The sequence below is a fragment of the Odocoileus virginianus genome, chromosome 15 (assembly GCF_023699985.2).
Source record: "Odocoileus virginianus isolate 20LAN1187 ecotype Illinois chromosome 15, Ovbor_1.2, whole genome shotgun sequence".
Classification (NCBI taxonomy): Eukaryota; Metazoa; Chordata; class Mammalia; order Artiodactyla; family Cervidae; genus Odocoileus; species Odocoileus virginianus.
This window is the reverse complement of record NC_069688.1, coordinates 61,173,844-61,197,492: the sequence shown is the minus strand read 5'-3', so window position 1 is coordinate 61,197,492 and position 23,649 is coordinate 61,173,844. Positions and strand designations below refer to the sequence as shown.

At 43.4% G+C, this 23,649-nt stretch overlaps 1 protein-coding gene across 1 annotated transcript in view; it reads left to right on the top strand.

The window, feature by feature from the left end:
• ATP6V0D2 (ATPase H+ transporting V0 subunit d2) overlaps positions 1-23,649 on the top strand; it is a 49,287-nt gene that overhangs the window by 20,373 nt on the left and 5,265 nt on the right. Inside the window, exons 3-5 of the mRNA XM_070477437.1 lie at positions 17,074-17,252; positions 18,436-18,515; positions 20,292-20,369. Of these exons, the coding sequence (XP_070333538.1) occupies positions 17,074-17,252; positions 18,436-18,515; positions 20,292-20,369 (337 nt within the window). The remainder of the gene's footprint in view (positions 1-17,073; positions 17,253-18,435; positions 18,516-20,291; positions 20,370-23,649) is intronic.

Genomic DNA, 23,649 nt, shown 5'->3' with positions numbered 1-23,649 from the left:
AGATGAATTTGATAGGTAGACTTGACAAAATCTAGCATCTTGATTTATGATGCAGCGAGTGAGAGAAAGCAATCAATGATTCCTGGAATCCTAAGCTAAGGGAGAAAAGAATTTGCAAATGAGATAAAGGGTTTTGTTTTATTTCTAGTCAAAAAGAATAAGAAGCCTATTTAACTTAGATAAAATTAAATTAACAAATTATCCTTAGTCTCACCATGATTTGACATATTTTTATACTCACACATTTTAAAGGAATTAAGATCACTCTGTAAAATAATTTAATCTTGAATATCTATTACCAGAATTTTTTCATGTCAGAAGTTTTTTTCTAGTATTTTTGAATGACTGCATAGGCTTCCATCTGATCATGAACATTGTAGGTATGTTTTGTTTCTTCCTGACCTCCAAGTCTGCAAAATATTTAATTTGTTAAATTCTGATTTCAAGAATCAAATTCCCAATAAAAATATCAGGTTGAAAAATATCTGGTTGACAACATTGTGTATTTGTGATTCTGACTCTGGCCAGAAAAGGTCTTCTGAAATCTTACAGATTGCACCAACTTAAAGGTTTTATATCCAGAGATTCTATGTGCATGTTCAATGGGAGAAGCAAAAATGTCTCTAATCCAGCTGCTGATGAGACCTTCTTTGTGTAAAATTCTCCAAGTGCTGGAATTGAAAACACTGGTGCTTTTCTACAAAAGCAATACTTGTCCTTCTGTAACTGAATGATACTTAATCAGCATGAGTGAGTGAGTAAAAGTCACTCAGTCGTGTCCGACTCTTTGAGAATTTTCCAGGCCCGAGTTGGTAGCCTTTCCCTTCTCCAGGGGATCTTCCAACCCAGGGACCGAACCCTCATTGCAGTCAGATTCTTTACCAGCTGAGCCACAAGGGAAGCCTAATTAATCAGCATAACCTTTATTAAGTGACTGCTATGAGTGAAGGCCTATGTAGGTTCTAAGACTAGAGATCAATTGAATACGGACTTGCTTCTCTAAGCCAGTGGAAGAGTTACTTAAGGCGCAGATTCCAAGACCATCCCTCTAAAAATCAGGTTTTAGAAAGTCCTGGACTGCAGTTTAGGAATCCACCCTTTCAGAAGGCCCTCCGGTGACCCTGATCTACATGAGAAATTCTCACAGCCAGTACGCAGGCTGGGAGTCTGCAATACACCAGCTGTGGGGCCCTGGAAAAGTGCCTTAGTCAGTCAAAGCCTTTTCCTCGTCTAGAGTAATAATTATATACAATAGAGTTGCAAGTTTAACTGAAAACACATATATAATATAGAGTCTAAGTGTTAATTGAAAGTTGTGTTTCATGAGGCCCAGTGAAATGAAAATACATGGCCCTTGTTAAAAAACAGTAATTTCAAGAGACCAACAGCAGAGATTTAAACCGAGCCTGGTGATGGTTTAGTACCCAAGGTGTGCCCAACTCTTTGCAGCCCCACGGACCGTAGCCTGCCAGGCTCCTCTGTCCATGGGATTCTCCAGGCAAGAGTACTGGAGTGGGCTGTTGTGGCTTCCTCCAGGGGCTCTCCCCAACCCGAGGATGAAACCTGTGTCTCTTGCGTCTCCTGAATTGACAGGTGGATTCTTTACCACTAGCGCCATAGGGGAAGCTCACTGAAAAGTGTACACATATATAATATATAAATAAATCCGCACACACAGTATATCTACATGCACTTGCTCAATACAGCTAACTTTACGCATTAGGGTCTTATCACCTGTGAAAGCGGGAAAAGGTTGCATAAAGGAGGTAACGCTGAGACTGAGGTTGGAAAGATGGGACCCTGTTTGTACCCAGCCAGGAGGGAAAAATCTAGCGGAGAGAGCAGAAACGTAGGCTTAACCAGTCCTGCTGCTGGGTTGCCCACTTAACTGATAACAGCAAAAGTGGTGCCTGAGGATTAAGGATGCTAAGGTCATGGGTGTAAAAGGCCTTAGGATGCTACAGCAGTTCTCCAGAGTGAGAAATACATCAGGGTCAAGGTAGATGCGTTGTTTCCTTTATCAACAGTCTGGCTAGGCGGCAGTCAACCACCAGGGGGCGCGATTGATCCCCGTAACCCTTTTTCCAAATCTCTACTCCTTCCCCAGCAATTGTTTAGTAAGACTTGAGACTGTCCCATAACCTGGTACTAATTCAGATAACCACTGCCCTAGTTGTATTTTATCTTGTTTATTTTTTTAAAATTTAAAATGAAGCACCTGTATTTTTAAAAATAGCTTTTATTAAAAAAAATTATTTAGTGCTCTCTGCAGACCAACAATTTTATAGTCGCTTTGTTGTTGTCTAGTTGCTAAGTTGTGTCTGACTTTTGAGAGCCCATGGGATAGCCTGCCAGGCTCCTGTCCATGGGATTTCCCAGCAAGAATACTGGGATGTGTTGCCATTTCCTTCTGCAGGGCATCTTCCCCAACCCAGAAGTCGAACCCAAGTTTCCTGCATTGGCAGGCGGATTCTTTACCACTGAACCACCTGGGAAGCCCGACAGTCACTATTCATGCATTAAATTTAATTCTCACAACAATCCTATGAGGTTCCTTTTTAGAAATACAGAACAGAGGTTTTATAAGTTAAGACTGTAATTCAGTACCTATTTCCCAAAGCCCAGAAGTAAGCACTCATAAATTTTATGTATGCCTTTTCAAATTTTTTTCAACATGAAAAAACTTTGTATGTGTGCATATATTTATATCTAAAACAACATATAAAGTATACATAACTGGTTTTAATTTTTTTAGAACAGTTAGGTTATATGATATATTGTTTACATTTTTTTTTTTAGTGTAATCTATTAAGAATTTTCTACAGATGTTGTTGTTTAGTGGCTAAATCGTATCTGGCTCTTTTGTGACCCCACGGACTATAGCCCACCAGTCTCCTCTGTCCATGGGACTTTCCAGTCAAGAATACTTTTCTGGGTTGCCATTTCCTTCTCCAGGGGATCTTCTTTTTATTTTTTTCCAGGGGATCTTCTTGACCCAGAGATTGGACTCGTGGCTCCTGCCTTAGCAGGCAGATTCTTAACCACTGAGCCACCTGGAAGCCCATAAGTGCACACAGATCTATCTTATTTTAAAGCATACATTGTATTCTGTTCCCTCTTTTGTCCATATACTTTATTTTATTTCTTTGTTATTTCAAGTAATATGACAGAAATCATTGTACCTAATATGTTTGCTTCCTTTTGCCGGCATTTCTTTACGAGGGATTTCCAGAAGTGAAATTGCTTTGTCCATAACTGTGCAGGTTCTAGATTTTTACAGTAATTAGCAGATTGCTCTCTCATACTCCAACAATTTGGAATGTTTTGTTCCTCTCCCTATCTTCTCAGCTGTTTCTTTTTTTCTTTCCTCATTGGAAGAAATAAGATTCTCCAAAACCTGTTGTGACTGGTGTTTTGAATATAATAAACAAGATTCACCAGTCACTGTTCTTGACCAGATAGAGAACAGCCTATAATAGAAGCAGCATGTGTAACTGTCTAGTGGACAAGAAGAATCGTCACCCCATTGGTGTTTTCCTATCCATTTCTGTAATATTGACATACACTGCTATGGGAGAGGCAGCACTGAAGCCATCTCACTGATGTTATTCTTCTCAATAGAAAAGTATAGGAAAAGCAAGGAATAAGCAGCCTTGATCCCTAGAAAAAGTACCAGGTATCTCCTCATCCTTTTTACCCAGGGACTATCAGAGTTAACATACTTGTCTGAACGTAGGAAAAAACGTACTCATCCACTGAAAAAAATCATCACTGTGCTCCTGTTCTGGGCAAGTATGGTTCAGGCCTCATGGAGGCCATAAAAAATGAACAGAGTCTCTAAGGATATTGTAGGAATTATCTGTGAATAATTACATTTAAATGAACATGCGAAATCACTTACCCAAGATTACACAATTGAAGAGTGACAGAATTAATGCTGAATCCAGGTCTCAGCTCCTTAGATATATAATAAATATTTGTGAATGAACGAGCTAACTCCTCCCTGTGTTCACCATGGCTACTGCCAATGTATACGAAAAATTAATTTCACAGCAAGATAAATATAAATACAGAGCTTTAGAGACAGAAGAAAGATATCACTTCTAGCTACAGATATTTTAAAATCTTAAATATTTGAATATTGGCCTTAAAGGATGGGGAGGATTTCAGCATTTAGCAATTGGTGGGGAACGGATACTTTTTCCATCTAAAGAGGGGGTAGGAACAAAGACACTGATATAGAAAAGGACGAATGAGTTTGAAGAATTTTTAATGCAAACAAATGGGTTAGACCGAGGTTGTCGAGAATCTTAAGTACTAGGGAAGAGTGCTAAAGATTCCAGAGCTACCAAGGGTTTGAGAAATGCATAGTGACCAGCATTCTTGTTCAAAATGTGCTGTTCCAGCAATGCTGACTTCAGGATAATTTTTCAATATTTTATTTTCCTAGAAGGAAAAAAAAATGCACGTGACAGCAAAATGAACTGCTTTTAAAAACTGCTGTAATTTTCACTTCCTCTATTTAAAAAGTGGGAAACTTCAGGGGAGTAAGAAATGTTACCCCAAATGTCCACTTTCAAGAAGGTACAGAATATTAATGGGGAGATTCTAAACCCCAACAGCCTCTTTAGGAAATCAGACTAAATGCAAGGGCTGGCCCACCTGAGTATCTGGGATTGGCATTAGACTCAGTACATCTGGGGTAACACAGAAATGTTTATCAATGCAGTCAAGAAAAGCTTTCATTTGAAAATTAACACATTGGAAAATACTTCCTACATGGCCCTTTCGTTTGCTGTCGTGCTAAGTCGCTTCAGTCGTGTCCGACTCTTTGTGACCCATGGCCTGTGGCCCGCCAGGCCCCTCTGAGCACGCGATTCTCCGGGCAGGAATACTGGAGTGGGTCTCCACGCCCTCCTCCAGGGGACCGAACCGTCTCCTGACCGGCGGGCAGGTTCTTCGCCTGAGAAACAGCCCCGTTGTCGGGGTCACAGTGAAGAGCTGGCGGGCCTGTCAAGGCGGATCAGCACCTCTCTCTGAGAGGCGCTGCTGAGGAATGAAATAAGTGCACCTAACGCATTTCACGCGCCCTCCCCCCACACTTCTCATGAATTGTGCATTTTATGTCCCTCTTCCTGTGTTTTCCATACGTACAAGCGTGACCCGGAAACATACCGCAGTCCTGCTCACCCGGAACAGAACCGTTGGCGCTGAGAACACCGTATTACGTGCTGTAGATGAAAGGATGCTGACCCGGCTGCTTAGGTAGAAGGAACCAGTCTTGATATCAGGGTGTGCCTCCCGTGATGAAGCCAAACCTTAGTCACAGCGCTTTGAGATGATGAATCTATTGTCCATCTCCAAGTTCACCAAGTTATTTGCTATCCAGCCGTGCCCAGAAGAGGGAGTTCAGTCTGAGTCATGAAGAGCTTCCATCTTCAGTAAGGGGCTCAGGCTTTTTCACACGTAAAAGCAGCTATCATTTACGATGAGCTAGCCAGCATGTTCTGAAATTAGTGATTACATTTCCAAAGAGAAACCATTAAACATTTTGAAGTTCAGGTATCTTAACGGAGACATCGTATGAAACCATGACCACACAAAGATAATTCTAGGGTTAGAAGATGCAGAACAGGTTGGTAACAGATTTTATAAAAGGTATAAATCAGACCTGAGGGCCAGTATCCCAACAGGTATCGTGGTTTATGTCCTGGGGATGTTCTGTCTCCCAGATGACTGTAGCCCTCAGCCTCATATCTCCACGCCATCCCAGGGGTTAATCCCTTGTCTTCTAAGAGCAATAGGTAAATTTTAGAAGGATTCTATTAACTAGAACTAAGTGTGAAAGTATAGAGATATAGAAATCTCAGGCTTGATGAAAGAGTATAAACATTGCAAAATTTTTACACTAAATATTATGTATACAGCTTTTAATTTTTATCTCCTCTTCCTCCAAGATCCAGTTTACAGGGAATTAGCTTCGTCTAAGGGTATGTGACTCTCCTTCACTGGAGGCACTGTACTAGTGTTTTCAGATATATGACTGATCCTGGTGCCAGCAATTCAAGTTGAATAAATATTTCTATTTGAGACTGAGGAAATGGAGCTCTTTTTAAACTGGTTTTTAAGTGACAGAGCTGGGCTTAGAATTACGCTTATCTATTTCAAAGCTTGGCCTCCTTTTACTGTTGTAATTGATGATTTACAAACTGTTTTCATATGTGTGATTTGATTTAGTTTGCACTGCAGTCGTGTGAAGACAATGATATTCTGCCCTTTCCCACCCCTTGATGCCAAGCTTCTTAAAAAAGGATGGTCTCTACTCCTATCTTCTCACTTATTTTCTCAACCCACCTCAGTCTTATTTCTGACCCCACCATGCCCTCTAAACCACTCTAGTTGCTAAGTCTAATGGGTATAAAATTTTAAGCTCTTTTGTTAGATCTTGGTTTCTAAAACCATTCCCCCATAAAGGGAACTGACATTCCTTGGAGAAACAGCTGAGGACTCGAGCGAGAAATATACAGGATGAACTTGAACTATCTTGTAATACCAGAATATGAGGATGTGAAAAATGAAACAAAGCAAAAAAAAAAAAACCTGCAATGGTTTGGGGTGTGTTAAAGTCGCTCACAGGAACCGACAGCAAGAGCTCCCAGGGGCCAAAGCTGGAGCAATTTGAGCAGCGAAATAAAGGAAGTTGTACTGAATTATCATCCAAAGTATAAAATAAATATTTTTTAAGACCATCCTGGTCTAAATAAATGATTGACTAACTTAATAAATGAGGGAGAAGGGACACATCTCCCTTACAGAATGATTTGTGTAGATGCTCCATCCTCAAGGAGGGTACCATATTTCCCACTTCTCTTATGCTTGACTTCCAAAGAGGACAATATGGAAAGAGGAGGCAGGGCCTTTTCGGTGGAGGAGTCTGGCAAACACTGCCTCAGCCGGGTGCTCGTGATGGCACAGGTGGTCGTGACCCATGCTGCCAGGAGGCTCATTTGATAGAATGCGATGGCAGTGGGTCCTCCGGCTTCTGCTTTGCAGGTGGAGGTGCAGACTTGTCTGCAGGGATGACGGGGGGGGGGGGCTGTGTGGGGCAGAGCCCTTCTCCAAGCTTCTGGATTTCAAGCTTCCAACTTTTCCCTCTGCACCCTTTAAGATTAAGACACCCCCGGCTCCACCTTCCATCACACCCATGCAAAGCAGCAGTGAGTCCCCAAGGACAGAAGAGAGGAAAGGATGAAAAACTGTTCAAAGAAGTAACAACTGGAAACCCTTGGAATTTGGCAAAAGACACAAACCTACTGATTCAAGAACTAAACGAACCCCAAATAAAAGAACCCAGTGAAATCCAAGCCAAGATACATCATAGTGAAATTTCTGAAAGACAAAGACAAAAATGCCTGAAAGCTGTGATACTCGTGGGGGAAAAGCAATGTGAACAGGGGTGAATTTCTCCTTAGAAACCATGGTGTTCAGAAGGAAGGATTATAGCATTGTTTAATGCTAAAGGGAAAGAAATGTTAACTCAGAATTCTGTATACAATGAAGGCATCTTTCAAGATTGAAGGGTGAGTCAAAACAGCCTCAGAAGAACGAAAACTAAGAATTTGTGGCCCATAGACCTACCCTAAAAGAATGGCTGAACAAAGTTCTTGAAACAGAAAGGAAATGATAAAAGAAGGAATCTGGAAATAACAGGAAAAGAATAACAAAATAGGAGGAAAACATGGGTAAATACAACAGACTTCCTCCTCTTGATTTTCTATTTTATAATTGACAGTTGAAGCAGAAATTAATATTTTTCTGATGTGATCTGTATATGGAGGAAATATTTAAGACAGTTCTCTTATAAGTAGGGAAGGTAAGAGAAAATCTTAAGAGATAAGATTTATGCAGTTTCTTAAAAAACTAAACATAGTCTACCATACAACTCAAATTGCACTTCTAAGCATTATTCCAGATAAATTGAAATTTATTTCTACACAAAAACTGACACAAAAGTGTCCATATTTACATTATCTACAGGCAGCAACTTGTATTACATGTATCTCAAGGGAATTAGTGAAAGTGAAAGTCACTTGGTCGTGTCCGACTCTTTGAGACCCCATGGTCTATATAGTCCATGGAATTCCCCAGGCCAGAATACTGGAGTGGGGAGCCTTTCACTTCTCCAGGGGATCTTCCCAACCCAGGGATCAAACCCAGGTCTCCCACACTGCAGGCGGATTCTTTACCAGCTGAGCCACAATAAGCTGAATTAAAATAGCCAATCTCAAAATGTCACATAATAAACAATTCCTGTTAAATATTATGCACAAAAATGGCAAAGTTATAGAAAGAACAAATTAGTATTTACCAGAGGTTCGGAGATGGGCTTCCCAAGTGGTTCAGATGGTAAAGAATCCATCTGTGATGCCGGAGACTTGGGTTCAAACCCTGGGTTGGGAAGATCCCCTGGAGGAGGGCATGGCAACCACTGCAGTATTATTGACCTGGAGAATCCCCATGGACAGAGGAGCCTGGTGGGCTGCAGCCCATGGGGTCACAAAGAGTTGTGACTGAGTGACTGAACTCTACAGCACAGGAAATGGTTGGCAGGAAAAGGGTGTGACAATGAAGGGGTGGCACGCTGGAGGTCTTTAGATGACATGCGAGATCTGTACCTTGACTATGGTGGTGCCTGCACCAATCTACGCATGGGATCAAGTAAGACAGAACTACACACATGCAGAGGATCGATGTCAATTGTCTAATTCTAACATTAGAGCTATGAAGATGTAACCCCTGGTGGAAACTGGGTGAAGAGGATGTAGGACCTCTCTGTACGATTTTTTCAACTTCCTAGAGAATCTGTAATTATTTCAAGATAAAAAGCTTTAAAAATTTATTCCATATTTTTGTATCCACATAGTAGTAACAGTAATAATAACTCATAAAATCTAACATCTGAAGCCGATGATCACAGGAAATGACAAATTAGTATTTAATTACATGTATAGAGAGTTATAGGAAGACATAAAAGACTTTCAACATGAAGACATAAATGCTATATCAGCGTAAAATTTCATCAGAGAATTGGAGTAGAAATAACATTTCCAGAAAAAAAAAACAACATAATTTCTTTGTTTATGTATTTGTAATTGAATAGTGGTGGTGTCTTAGTAAGCTTGAGTTTCTGTAACAAAATGGCACAGACTTGGTGGCTTGGATAATTGGACTTTATTTCTTACAGTTTTGGAGGCAAGGAAGTCCAAAATTAAGGTGCCGTCCAATTTGGTCCCCTGGTGAAGGCTGTCTTCCTCACTGTGTCCTCACACAGCAGGAGAGAGAGCAAGATGCCAGTGTCTGTCCTTAGAAGGACACTAATCCTGTCATGCAGGCTGCACCGTCAGGACCTCACTTGAACCTAACTAATAGCCCCAGTGGCCCCAACTCCATATACCATCACACTGGGGCTAGGCGTCAACATGACCTTTTTGCTGTTTAGTCGCCCAGTCGTGTCTGACTCTTTGCAACCCCATGGACTGCAGCACACCCGGCCTCCCTGTCCCTCACCATCTCCCGGAGTTTGCCCAAGCTCATGCTCATTGTATCAGTGATGCCATCCAGCCATCTCATCCTCTGATGCCCTCTTTTCCTTCTGCCCTCAATCTTTCCCAGCATGAGGGACTTTTCCACTGAGTCATCTGTTTGCATCAGATGACCAAAATACTGGAGCTTCAGCTTCAACATCAGTCCTTCCAGTGAATATTGAGGGTTGATCTTCCTTGAGGTTGACTGGTTTGATCTCCTTGCTGTCCAAGGGACTTTGAGGAATCTTCTCCAGCACCACAGTTTGAAGACATCAATGCTTTGGTGTTCTGCCTTTACAGTCCAGCTCTCACAACCTACATGGCCACTGGGAAGACCATAGCCTGGACTGGATGGACCTTTGCTGGCAGAAGAATGTCTCTGCTTTTCAACACACTGTCTAGGTTTGTCATCCCTTTTCTGCCAAGGAGCAATCATCTTCTGATTGCATGGCTGCAGTCACCATCTGCAGTGATTTTAGAGCCCAAGAAGAGGACATCTGTCACAGCTTCCACCTTTTCCCCCTCTATTTGCCATGCAGTAATGGGGCCAGATGCCATGATCTTTGTTTAATATTTAGTCTTAAGCCGGCTCTTTCATTCTCCTCCTTCACCCTCATCAAGAGGCTGTTTCACTCCTCTTCACTTTCTGCCATTAAAGTGGCATCATCCTGATATCCGAAGTTGTTGATGTTTCTCCCGCCTATCTGATTCCACTTGTAACTCATCCAGCCCAGCATTTCTCACGATGGGCTCCGCCTGCAGGCTGAACAAACAGGGTCACAGCAGGCGGCCCTGTGGTACGCCTTTCTCAGTCTTGAACCGATGGGTTGTTCCACACAGGGTCCTAACTTGCATCTTGACCCCCATACAGGTCTTCTCGTCTCGCTGAGAGCTTTCCAAGTTTGTCACGATCCACACAGTCAAAGGCGTTAGTGTCATCTATGATACAGAGATCGATGTTTTTCTGAAATTCCCTTGCTTTCTCTATGATCCAGCGAATGTTGGCAGTTTGATCTCTAGTTCCTCTTCCTTTTCTAAACCCAGCCTGGACATCTGGAAGTTCTTGGTTTGAATAATGCGTCCAGCTCCGGGCCTTCGCGGCCATCGCTGCCTGCGCGGTTCCTTGCCTTCGCCTGCCCCCAGCCCTCCCGAACCGAGTGGAGCCGGTGGGCGTCTGCAGCGTCGCCCGAGGGGCACCGCGGCTTCAGGGGCTGGGCCTCCGCGCGGCGCAATGACATGCTGCGCGGAAGCCCTGTGAGTCCGAGGCCGCGGCCGTGGCCCTGGCCCTGGGCGGCGGCGGGTCCGGGCCGGGTCCGCTCAGGGTGCCACCACGACACCATCCCGACACCGGGCAGGAAGGCCCGGTGCGCTGAGTTCTTCACCTCCGTTTAGACTCGGATCTGCTAAGTTTTCAGGCATTGCTCTTCAAGATCTCAGAAAGGCCTTTAAAATAAGACTGCAAATGGTGTGTGTGTTTATCATGAACCGAATGAATTCCCAGAGCAGTGGTTTCTCTCAGCGGAAGCGAATGGCTCTTAGGATTGTTATTCTCCTACTTGTTGATGTGATATGGGTTGCATCCTCAGAACTTATTTCGGTATGCAAGCTTTATCTAGGAATGATGCTGTGTTATTGAAATATAATTATATCTCTAGCCATTACTGTCTCTCATGCCCACTTAAGTGATATTTTGAATATTGTTAAATTTTCTCTTATAACGAACTAGCATTCGTTGGAGAAGGAAATGGCAACCCATTCCAAGTATTCTTGCCTGGAGAATCCCAGGGATGGAGGAGCCTGGTGGGCTGCCATCTTTGGGGTCACACAGAGTCGGACACCACTGAGGCGACTTAGCAGCAGCAGAAGCCTAGCATGCAAGATTTTAAGCATGACCTTCCTAGCCTGGGAGATGAGTGCAATTGTCTGATGGTTAGCATATTCGTTAGTACCACCCTTCTTGGGAATTGGGATGAGGATTGACCTTTTCCAGTCCGTGGCCACTACCAGGTCTTCCAGATTTGCTGACATAATGAAAGCAAAATCTTGATGGCATCATCCTTTAAGGATTTGAATAGTTTGCTGGAATTTCATTCAACGTGAATTTTAGGAGGACAGAAATCAGCCTATAGCAGGTGAGTATCCAGACACTTCACTGAATAATTTAATTTGACTAATTTAATTTGACTGATTTAAGAGTTTCATTTTAAATACTGGCATCTATGATATACCAGAAATATCTTTGCAGTACTTAAGCTTACAATAAAAGTTTTTACGTATCAACTTAAAGTAAATGAGCTGTGCATAGTCTTCAGCAATTGTTTCATGTGGTTCCACGGTAATGCTTCTAAGACTTGCTGCCTTACCCCACCTGGGAGGTCACGTCCCTGGAAAATTATTGTAGTTAATTGCCCTGACCCTTGCCTTACAGCCTTGAACCATTGTCGCTGTTCCTGAACCAGCCCAAGCTTGACACCTTTCATGGCAATTTCCCAACTCCGCAGCTGCTTTATCACATGTACCTTCTGATCAGGGACTTCTTTTGCTCTAAAGCCATCAATAAAATTCTATTTGTTTGAGATCTTACAGAAACTTATTGAAATCTCTTTTTCCCCTCATTTCACTCTATTGATGAATGTTTTCCTTTTCATATATCTTGAATATTAATTTGGTTGGGGGGGGGTGTCAAATGGTGCATGATATGGTTAGACCAAAATCCGACCAGAGAAGCCTAAAGGATTTGTAAAATCCTCTGGCTTTTCCCTCTGCCTACCATCTTAGTAGACGTGTCTTCAGAAAGGACATGACCACTTTCTTCTGAACCTCTCCTAACTATATTCGTAAAAGAAGAATATAGTTCTTTGCTTATAGAGGTATAGTTCTTATACCTCTCTTTGCCTAACTATCTCGCGCCACAGTGCTTCGGGAATGATGGTCATTTCTCAGCCACTGCTAATGACACTTAAGTACTTAAAACTTTATTCACAGAACAGTTCCACTAACACCAAATTATGGTTCGCCCTACTGTCTGACCATATAGCAACTGTTATATTAGCCCAGAATTTGACAGTTATATCACAGGAAAGTTAATTTAGTTAGCTTCGAGATCCTTAAATAAGTTTGGGAGCAGAAGGAAAAAGAACAGCATGAAGTCCCAAAGGAAATATTAAAATGCCTTCTGGGTGAAGCCGCTTTGCCCAAGTCCAGCATGGAGCCGGGCTGTGGGGAGGGGCCCCAGCGCTGCCCCTCTCCAGCAGGGTGGCCGTGGACGGGGTGTGGAGCCCCACAGCCTGGCTCCTCCGTGCGAAGCGGCCCTTACGCACCGGCTGGTGGGGGGCTTGAGCAGAGCCATGCGTGTATCGCATGTGATGCCTGACACGTGCTAGCAACCTCAAGCAAGGTTGGCATTTAAAAAATTCGTCTTTTTAAAACCTGAACTTTCTGAAATTGTGTCATTTACTCTCACAATTTTAGGCTCATTCATGCACTTCCCTGGGGGCTCAGCTGGTAAAGAATCTGCCTGCAATACGGGAGACCTGGGTTCCATCCCTGGGTTGGGAAGATCCCCTGAAGAAGGGAGAGTATTCTGGCCTGGAGAATTCCACAGACTGTATAGTCCATGGGGTCACAAAGAGTTGGACACGACTGAGCAACTTTCACTTCACCTCGCTTCATGATTTTCAGAGGTGCCGATGTCAGCGTTATAGAGAAAATATTTAGAAGGGGCTCAGTGAGAATGTTTGTCTAGACCACGAGTGGGAAAAACATTGACCCAACTGAGTGGACACAAGTCTTGGCTCTGTTACTACTTATAAGCACAAGTATTTAAAACATGAGGAGTTTGAACTAGGCGAGCAGCCAGGTGACTGTAAACTCAAACATGACTCAAGTGACCCATTAGAGATTTCATTCCTGACCACTGGAGGCATGGCCCTGAAGGTTATCAGGATTATTGTCTGGAGAGAACAAGCTATCTTCTGGGCATATTATCCCCTTCCATCGCAAACCGCCACTCATTATGCACCCGGGGCCTGTGTGATGGAGGTGAGGAAAGAGACGCCCATCCCCTGCTGTGGTCCAGTCTTGAGTTCTCACTTGTTTTCTGGACACAGCTGAGAACTGCTATTATTATCCCATCTTGGAAACAAGGCCACTTAAAGGAGTTGAAATAATTCAATCTCCATACGCCTTTCTCTTTGCAATGTAGGACTAGCCTCTCCATTAACTTTTTAAAAAAAAGCACCCAATACACACATGCCCACAGGCACTATACAGGCATGGGCTTGAGTCTTGTGACCTGTGGGCTGAAGTCTCACTGATTTTGTTCGGCCCCCTCAGCGTCGGTCTAACAGTCCTCTGCAAATCGGGAATGTTGGCGGCTCACCTGCTTTTACATCACAGGGGTGCTGTGGGAAACAATTAAATATCTCGAGCCTGCTAAGATTATTAAGTGCTGGCAATTCCCCTCTCAGGTAATAGCTTCTGAGCCATAAAGGGACAGTTAAATAAGCACTTCCATTTTAATATCCTTTTCAGGACATAAAAAGGATTCTCCAATTCCATAATGTCTAAATACGGCACTGCTATTTGGAGGGGATGAAGAAACTTTATAGTTACACAATTTCATGAAGGGATACGTGCCTTCTTCTAAACTCCTTTAGGTAAAATTTTTGTTGGGATAACTTTGAGAAGCTCAGGGGACATGCAGGAACTATTTTCCTGCTGGAAATGCATTCTTGCCCAGGAAGCCTGTAACCCAGGCAGCCAGACTCCAGTGACAGTGCTTCTGAGTGGACAGGCTTATTTTCATCCAGTGAAAGGTGGGTTTGGGGTTTTTTTTTCATATTTATTTATTCAGCTTTGTGGTGTCTGGTCTTAGTGTGGCCTGCGGGATCCTCCGTCGCGGTGCCTGGGCCTCTGTGGTTATGGCGGGGCTCCAGAGCGCGTGGACTCTAGTTTACAGCACACGAGTCTCTAGTGAGGCGCGGGAACTTAGTCGCATGTGGGGTCTTGGCTCTCTGACCAGGGATGAAGCCCGCGTCCTGTGCATTGCAAGGCAGAGTCTTACCCACTGGACCACCAGGGGAAGTCCTGAAAGGCGTTTGTTTTTCAAGCTTGAAGTGTGCAGTGGGTGAGTCCCTTGCTGTCAGACCTGAGGACTGTGTCTCACCGCTTAGCTGTCCCTTCCGGCTGTTCCACCTCAGCCTCTCGCTACCTCTTTCCCCTCAGCTCTTAATCACGTTCTCTTCGCTCCCATCTTCAGGGGAAAAACACCAAAACTGGAAGTCCAAAGTTCCTTCAGCCCCTAGGTCTCCATATTAGTTACCTTCCGCTGCCCTGTAGCGTGAACTCTTAAAAAACAAAGCGAACAAAACCTCTTTACTTCCCTCTTGTTCTAAGCACACAGTGGCCAGCTTTCTGCCTTCTTCCCTTCCCCTTCCACAAGCAAACCCCCCTGAACGCGTGTTTGCTCTGGCGTTAGAGGACCTCTTTGTGGCTGCATCCTGAGAACACTTGCTTTAATGTCCACCTTGATTTTCCTGTGGCCTTTGACGTCTTCTTTCTGAAACGTCCTAGAACTCCCTCCTGTGGCTTTCTTCCTACCGTCTGCTCATTCCTGCTGAGTTCTGTCCAGGGCCTTGAATGTTGGGGCTCCCCAGAGTTCTCAGGACTGCACTCTTGAGGTACCAGCCAAGGTGTGACCTCAAGCACTCCCAAACATCTGCTTCTACCTTTAAACTGCCCGGTTCCCTGACCGTCTCTGCCCCACCGCTGTCTTCAGGACTCAGATGGCTGAAGCCTGCCTGGTATCTCCTCCTGGGCATCTGAGCTGACTCTGCCCCAAACCTGCTCCTATTATAACCTGTTCTTCCTCCAACACTCGCATCTCAATAAATGGCTCCAGCTTCTAACTGTTAAAACCAGAAACCGATGCGTCATCCTTGACAACTAAACACAACATAACCTGAGCGTTCAGAGAAAGGTTCCAGGAGCAGACCGAGTTTGACACACAGCTCTCTCATTTGTTAGCTGTGTCATCATGGCTGAGATTTTTACCTGTCTGGGCCTCTAGTTGCTCGGCTATAAAATTTCATTAATAATAGTACCTATTATCATTACAGTGTGATTATCATAATTAAATAAAAATGCAGTACGACTTTTGTAAAGCACTTTGCCATGTAAGTGCATTTCCCTCCTCTGTTTTAATGCCTGTTCTGTCTACAGAGATCATAACTCTCCCCTGTCCTTACAGGCACTCAGCACCTCCCAGGGCCCTCGGTCTACATTCCTCATCTTGTCCTTCAGGACCGCCTGTTCAGCCTGGGCCCCACCTCCAGCACTCGGCCTCAGGCCGAAGGATGTCCTTGTTCCTAGCTCTCTGCCTCTGGGGCCTTCCACGTGTTCTCCCTTCTGCCTGCAAGCGCTCTTTCGCCCCATTCCCAGCAGCTTTTGCTTAGACAGCCCTTACTCATTCTGCAAGTTGCAGCCTGAAGTCACTCCCTAGGAAGTCTGATCCCAATTCAGTTCAGTCGCTCAGTCGTGTCCGACTCTCTGCGACCCCATGGACTGCAGCACCCCAGGCCTCCCTGTCCCGGAGTTTACTCAAGCTCGTGTCCATCGAGTCGGTGATGCCCTCCAATCACCTCATCAGTCGGATCCCAGACAGGTTTAAGCGCCCAGCCCTGAAGCCGCACGCCACCCTGCAATCTTTGCATAGCCTGCAGGCTGCGCTGCAGGTCATCCCAGTAGATCCTTCTCCAGGACCTCCCTTAAACTGTGTTCTCTACAAAGGAGGCGACTGTGTCTCTCTTACTTCTTCACCTCATCGTTTGCAACGTCCTTGGAATATAGGGCTTTGTATTGAAGAAAGAAATCACATAAAGTGTGAATCTACGGACTCTTGGGGTTCTGGGAGGGGGAAGAGGTTAGAAAGCTCACTCCCTCATAAGAGAAAAAGACTGGAACAGTCTAATTTTAAATAAATAAAACATTTTAATTTTAAAATGAATATGTTAATTTTATCCCTTTTTATTTTAAATACTTAAAACTTTGAATCCTCAGTGATGGGGCTTCATCACAGATTTCAACAGTCAGCTTTTAAAATAGAAAGAAATCCTTCAGTTCTTTGTTTCTCAACTTTGTCAGGCCATAGTCCATTATGAGAAATCAAACAATCTTACACCCTTGCAGCTCTCTGCCCCCAGCCCCGCCCCCCACATACGATAATTAGTGTGTAGGGTCATCTCCTACGTGGTTCCACCAGTCAGTTGTTATAGCTATGAATATGGTTTTTCAAACTACAGTTCCCTCTGAGAGTCATGTATCTTACCCCACCCACATCTCTCATACGCCAGAGCTTAAAATGAAAGGAGATGTGATTTCCTTCGTGAATGAGGACGTGCCTGAATGGTGTGTGTTGCTTTAACCCGTGGGGTGCTTCTTATCCTCATGCAATCGTGTTCCTAACGACCGCGTGCTCCTTCTACCCCAGGTGCAGTTACATGATAGACAACGTGATTCTCCTGATGAACGGCGCTCTGCAGAGCAAACCCGTGAAGGACATCCTGGGGAAGTGCCACCCTCTAGGCCACTTCACGGAAATGGAGGCGGTCAACATTGCAGAGACGCCTTCAGACCTCTTCAACGCCATTCTGGTCGAGACACCCTTAGGTGCGAGCGCCTAACTCACCGTGCTGCTGTTTGTGCATGTCATCACACCATTAGAAAACGCACTTGCAACTCACAGTTGTCTCCATGAACGCAGGGTCATACTATACAGATTTCTAGAAGGGGAAGGGGACATTGCAGAATCATCTGGTCCAGCTCCCTCCTTTCTCAAGTCAAGACAAGTGATGTAATACCGCCCCAGACCCCACGCAGACCACTGATAGCCGAGCAGGACCAGGCCTCACCTTCCAACATCCAAACCCATGGGCTTCACTCCTGATCACAGCAAATAAATGATAACATTTGTAATTTTTCAAAAAATTTTCTAGCTGTGTTTTAGGTGATTAAGTTCCTTACCTTTTCATTTTAAATTTCTGTATAGGGCTGTGTCTGGGAAACACTTTGTTTCAGGAAGTTTGGGAATGCCATTTTTTCCTGAGATGCTCAGGAGTGCCTGGCAAACGACCTGAAGCAGTGAGAAAATAACTGTCAATGCCATCATACTTTGGCGTGGACAATAGTTGCAGCATTTAAAACGCTGAAGGAATCATTTTATACCTCCATTGTCAGGGAACCCTGATAATAGCAGTTCTCTGCTGATCATTCGTCGTAATAGCTGCCATTTAAAACAAGCTTTAAAAAGAAAAGTAATTGCATCAATATTAAGGGTCAGTTGCTCCAGGAGCATAGCGTGGCCGAAAGACAGTGAGTCTGAAAACCCATGTTCACAGGCATGAAGCCAGGCCCTGCTGCCCCCAACCAAGGGACATGGGACAATTCATTTTACTCAAGTTTCCTCATGCTGAAAACAATACTGTCTTCCTATCAAAGAGTTTTAAAAACTAGGACAGTTTTTAATACAGCTCCATACTTGTCACATCGTAAGGTTGCAAATGGTAACTATGGCTGGCTGATGTGGAGAGGGACTTCAAAAGCGGAAACCATAAAGTGAGGAGTACAAGGTTGGGAGGACTGAAAATGTTCAAGTGTATCCAGTGATTACTGAGGGCTTGGGCAGAGCAAATGCTTCCTCAGGAGTCACTCCCCCATCACCGCCACTGTTAGCTTCATTGAGGCTGTCAATTGTCCTGGTTAGCAGTGAGCAGGGGGTGGTACATTCAGGAGACATTTTCTACAATTTAAAATCCTCTTTTGATTTATTTTGGATGATAATTTCTGCTTTCAGCTCCATTCTTTCAAGACTGTACATCTGAAAATGCTCTAGATGAACTGAATATTGAAATCCTGCGTAATAAACTGTACAAGGTAACTGTTTCCCCAGATATGATGTTCTCCTTTATTATATAATACATTGTAACCAGAGTTCTTCATCAGATGTTACTTACTTGCTAGCAGCTCAGCTGGTAGAGAATTCGCCTGCAAAGCATGAGACCCAGGTTCCATTCCTGGGTCAGGAAGATCCCCTGGAGAAGTAAATGGCAACCTACCCCATTATTCTTGCCTGGGTTGCAAAGAGTAGGACACGACTGGGCAACTAACACTTTCTCTGTATTGACCGATGATCAGCTCAGCTGTTTGGTTTTAGGCTTCCCAGGTGGTGCTAGCGGTAAAGAACCCGCCTGCCAATGCAGGAGACATGAGAGATGTGGGTTCAATCCCTGGGTCGGGAAGATCCCCTGGAGAAGGAAATGGAAACCCACTCCGATATTCTTGCCTGGAGAATCCCATGGACACAGGAGCCTGGTAGGCTACAGTCCATGGGGGCGCACAGAGTCGGACAAGACTGAAAGTGACTTAGGGCTTAGCACTTGCTAGCCAGCTTCTGAACTGTGAAGTCAGGCATCATGGGAACAAAGCTCTTTTTAGTCCTGACCTGTCTTCTAGTTAAATACTCGTATGTCAACTTCTGCCATCCAGCAAGATTCCTGAGATGATCCCATTCTTCTCTGTATCCTTAGCTTTTACGTGGTACCTGGCACATAAAAGGTGTCAACTGGATGGATGGAAGGATGGATAGGTAGATAGATGAGTGGGGTGAACGTCAGTCCATTTCAAAAGCAGCAGCTTACACCGTGAACCCTGTGTTATGTAGTTTTCATCTCTGACCTCAACCCTGTTACAGAGTCCGTGAGTCTCACAGTGAACCTGCCCACAGAATTTTAATTTACTGACAGTGCACACCAGGATGACCCACCCGTGGACACCACACCACCTTGTGCAGCGTGACCGTCTCTCTGGACCATGCCGCTGCCCTCTGAGATGCTCTGTGTGACGGGCTGAGTCCCAGGGGCTGTCATGTCCCCCATGCGACCGTAGCATCTTTACACTCCCACAGAGCAGCTGGACGGATGTGCCCTCCATCTAGCTTCTCATGCTGCGACATATGAACCCTCCTCTCCAAGGCACTGCGTTGCCGCTGCTTCCTTTTTATAAAGAGACCATGGGCTTAGAGGAGGCATCCCTGAGATACAGCTCGCAGAAGCCACTGTTTTAAGCATTTCTAGGCATGAGTTCATTTACTCTACTCAGCAAATCTACGTGCCATCTCCACTCCCCAGATGAGAAAACTGAAACGTGGAGAGGTAAATTTAGTTGGCAGAAGTCAGCAAGCTAGTAGGTAATAGAGTTGAGACTCAAACACAGACCGCCTGACTCTACGCCTAGACTCTGTCTTCCCCGTGTATGGTCCACACTCAGCACCATCCCAAATGTGTCTCCTGAGCGCTTGGACTTTCACTTTTTCATACGCCCAATTCTGGATTGATTTGCTGAGCTCATAAGACAGTTTCATACTCTTGTTAGAATAGCGAGAATTAACTATGAAATAATCCAAGAGCCATGCAAAAAAGTGCTTGGTAAGTTATTTCAAGATATGATAAGTTCGATTTTGTTCTTTTATGGAGTTTTGCTTTTAAGGCTCCGCAATGTACTGCAAGGTGAAAGTATTATAAGATATCCCCCTATGGGAGAAGTAATTCAATTTTCATTAAACAGTTTAATAAGTTGTGAAAAACTGATCTAGAAATTTCCAAAAGGAAAATATGTTCATTTTTTTGTTTTGTGGTCTTTCTTCTTTTTAAGTCCTACATCGAGGCATTCTACAAATTCTGTAAGAATCACGGTGATGTCACAGCAGAAGTCATGTGTCCCATTCTGGAGGTAAGAAAGAGACCTTGACTTTTTTGTGCCAAATAACGGGCTTACATGATTTTTACTTATATAATCCTACCTTTTTTTTTTATTCTTAGAAGTTATTTTATCTAGAAATAAAATAGCAATATATTTTATTATGTTATCATTTGATGTCTTCAAATAAGAGTGGTGTTTTCCTAGTTTTCTACAGAGAAGAGCTTATTTGGAAATTAAAAAAGAATAATGCTTATAGAAATTTGATCATGATTTACTTGGATGTAGTAGGAAGAAAGCAGATTATAATTCATTAAAAACTTAGTATGCTTTGGACAACTGGTGCATTATAGGTTCCCATAACAATCACCAAGTTCCCTCCCGACTTTGGGCCTGTTGGGAACCCCCACAACTTGTCAACAAAACCCACTGTGGGTGGCGCTCCTCATGTAAGTCCTAAAGGACAGGCCTCCACGAGCAACCCTTGAGCATCACCACTCCCAGCAGAAAGACCAGGGGTGGTGATTCACAGTTGGCATGCCCACTTACTCCTCACAGAGTGGCAGATGCCACCATCGGCGCCCACCTCTCTAACTGATATTATACTCCCTTTAATTCCTCTTCATCATCACAGCTTTCGTCTGTGCCCAGAGGCCCTCTTGCTTGCAAATGTCAGTCTGCACACACATGGGAGACTCAAGCTAGAGATCAGGGGATCAGAGAATTCTGGGTGTAGTTTGTGCTGAGTGTTTTACCCGGATCTCTCTTGCTGACTTACTATTTCACTTAGATCTTAAAAAAACAAAAGTATTCCCTGGTGGTCCAGTGCTAGGATTCTTCACTTTCACTGCCAAGAGCATAGGTTCAGTCCCTGGTTGGGGAACTAAGAATCCTTGAAGCCACGTGGCACAGCCAAAAAACAAAACAAAAAAACTTACTGGGCTTAGAAAGCTCTTGCTTTGCCTTGTGGAAAGAAGTTTTGTCTAAAGAATGTCCTTAATCATTAGATTATCAGTTATACTGGCTTCATTGGTGGGTTCAGTTCAGTCTCTCAGTCGTGTCCGACTCTTTGCAACCAGCACGCCAGGCCTCCCTGTCCATCACCAACTCCCAGAGTTTACTCAAATTCATGTCCATTGAGTCGGTGATGCCATCCAACCTTCTCATCCTCTGTCGTCCCCTTCTCCTGCCGCCTTCAATCTTTCCCAGCATCAGAGTCTTTTCAAATGAGTCAGCTCTTTGCATCAGGTGGCCAACATATTGGAGTTTCAGCTTCAGCATCAGTCCTTCCAATGAACACTCAGGACTGGGTAGATACTAATATTTACAAATTTGAATGACTTCTGATTTCAAGAAAAGCCTGATAAGAACTGTTCATTGAAGAAGAAAAAAAAAAGCTGAAATAACGTCATCTGCACGTATTTTAACCTAATGTTCTGATACTGCGTTTGATACAAGTGCGTGTGCACTTAGTCGCTTCAGTCGTGTCCAACTCTGCAACCCCATGGACTGTCGCCCACCAGGCTCCTCTGTCCTTGGGATTCTCCAGGCAAGAATACTGGAGTGGGTTATCATGCCCTCCTCCAGGGGGTCTTCCCGACCCAGGGATCAAACCACATCTCTTACATCTCTTGCATTAGCAGTTTAAGTTTTTTACCACTACTACCACCTGGGAAGCCCCTTGATAAAAGTAATTCCCTTCAAATATCTAATTATTGAACTTTTATAGTTTAAGATACTGTTGAAAATTTAAAGTCAAACCAGCCCTTGAAGTAAGAGCTCTTTGGAGGACTCCAAAAATATTTTCTATCTCTATCTGTATTACACAGGCAGTGGGCATCAAAAAAGATTTTTTCAAGGCATGCCAGTTGTCAAAAAGTGAGTTCCAGACATGCTGAGCACATAACACAAGCAGCCTAGTGACCCTCTGAAGCACCTCACTTTCTTTTCATAAATTTAAGTACTAGCCACTTTATAAAAAGCCACATTATCTATGACTCAAAGTATAGATTCTACATGGCATAATTCCTGTGACTTAGCAATGATTCACATACTTTGTACCTAACAAATATGTGGGAAAGAGTTATGTTAAGATTAATAACTTTCACATCTGTCAAAATGACTATCACCAAAAAGAATATAAACAACAAATGTTGGCAAGGATGTGGAGAAAAGGAAACCATCATCACTCTTGCTAGGAATATAAATTGGTGCAGCCGCTGTGGAAAATGGTATGGGATTTTCTCCAAAAAAAAAAAAAAATGAAACTAGAACTACCACATGACCCAGCAGTTCCACTTCTGATACATATCTGAAAAAAGCAAAGATACTAATTTGAAAAGATACATACACTCCAATGTGCATAGTAGCATTATTTACAATTTCCAAAGTATGGAAGCAACCTAAATGTCTATCAACAGATGAAAAGGTAAAGAAGATGTAGTACATATATACAGTGGAATACTATTCAGCCATGAAAAAAGAAGAAATCTTGCCATTTGCAGCAATTTTGATGGATTTGGAGGGCACTGTACTAAGTGAAATAAGACAGAGAGACACAAGTACTGTATGTTATCTTATATGTGGCATCTAAAAAATAAACCAGTGAATAAACCAAAAAGAAGCAGACTCGGGGATAAAGAGAACAAACTAGTGGTTACCAGTGAAGGGAGTGAAGGGGGAAGGACAGAATAGGGGGAAGGGTTATTATGGGATTATATGAAACGTGAAACTTGAAAATCATAAAGCACTACAGAATAATCTTTCATTCAATAAAAATGAAAAAAGAATAATAACCTTACAGAGGTATACAATAGCACTATTAATAGCTAACATTTATTATATACCAGATACTGGGTTTCTTATTGCCATGAAATCTCCCTCTTGCATTTCTTTTCTTAACCCTGGAAGGTCTACGATTACTGACAGGATTGGTTATATTCAGTAGCCAGAGGCAGCTGCCTTTGCTTCCATATAAGGCCTCCCCTTGATTCTGACGTGCCCATAATTTCCATGAGAGCAATCAAAAGAATCAGAAGAAACCAACTCTCGCTCTACTAATAGGAAACACCTGTTCTAACAAAACAGTTCCAGTAAAATCTGTTGTTAAGTCTGGATTTGCTATTGGTTAATTAGTAAAAAAACAAAAAATAATTCTGTAGAGCAATTCATTTCAGCTCTGATGTGCATATGAGTAAGCTTGGGATCTCATTTCAAATGCAGATTCTAGTTCACTAGGTCTGGACTACAGTCTAAGATTCTGAACTTCTAATAAGCTTTCCATTGATGTCAAAGCTACGAACCCTTGAAACAC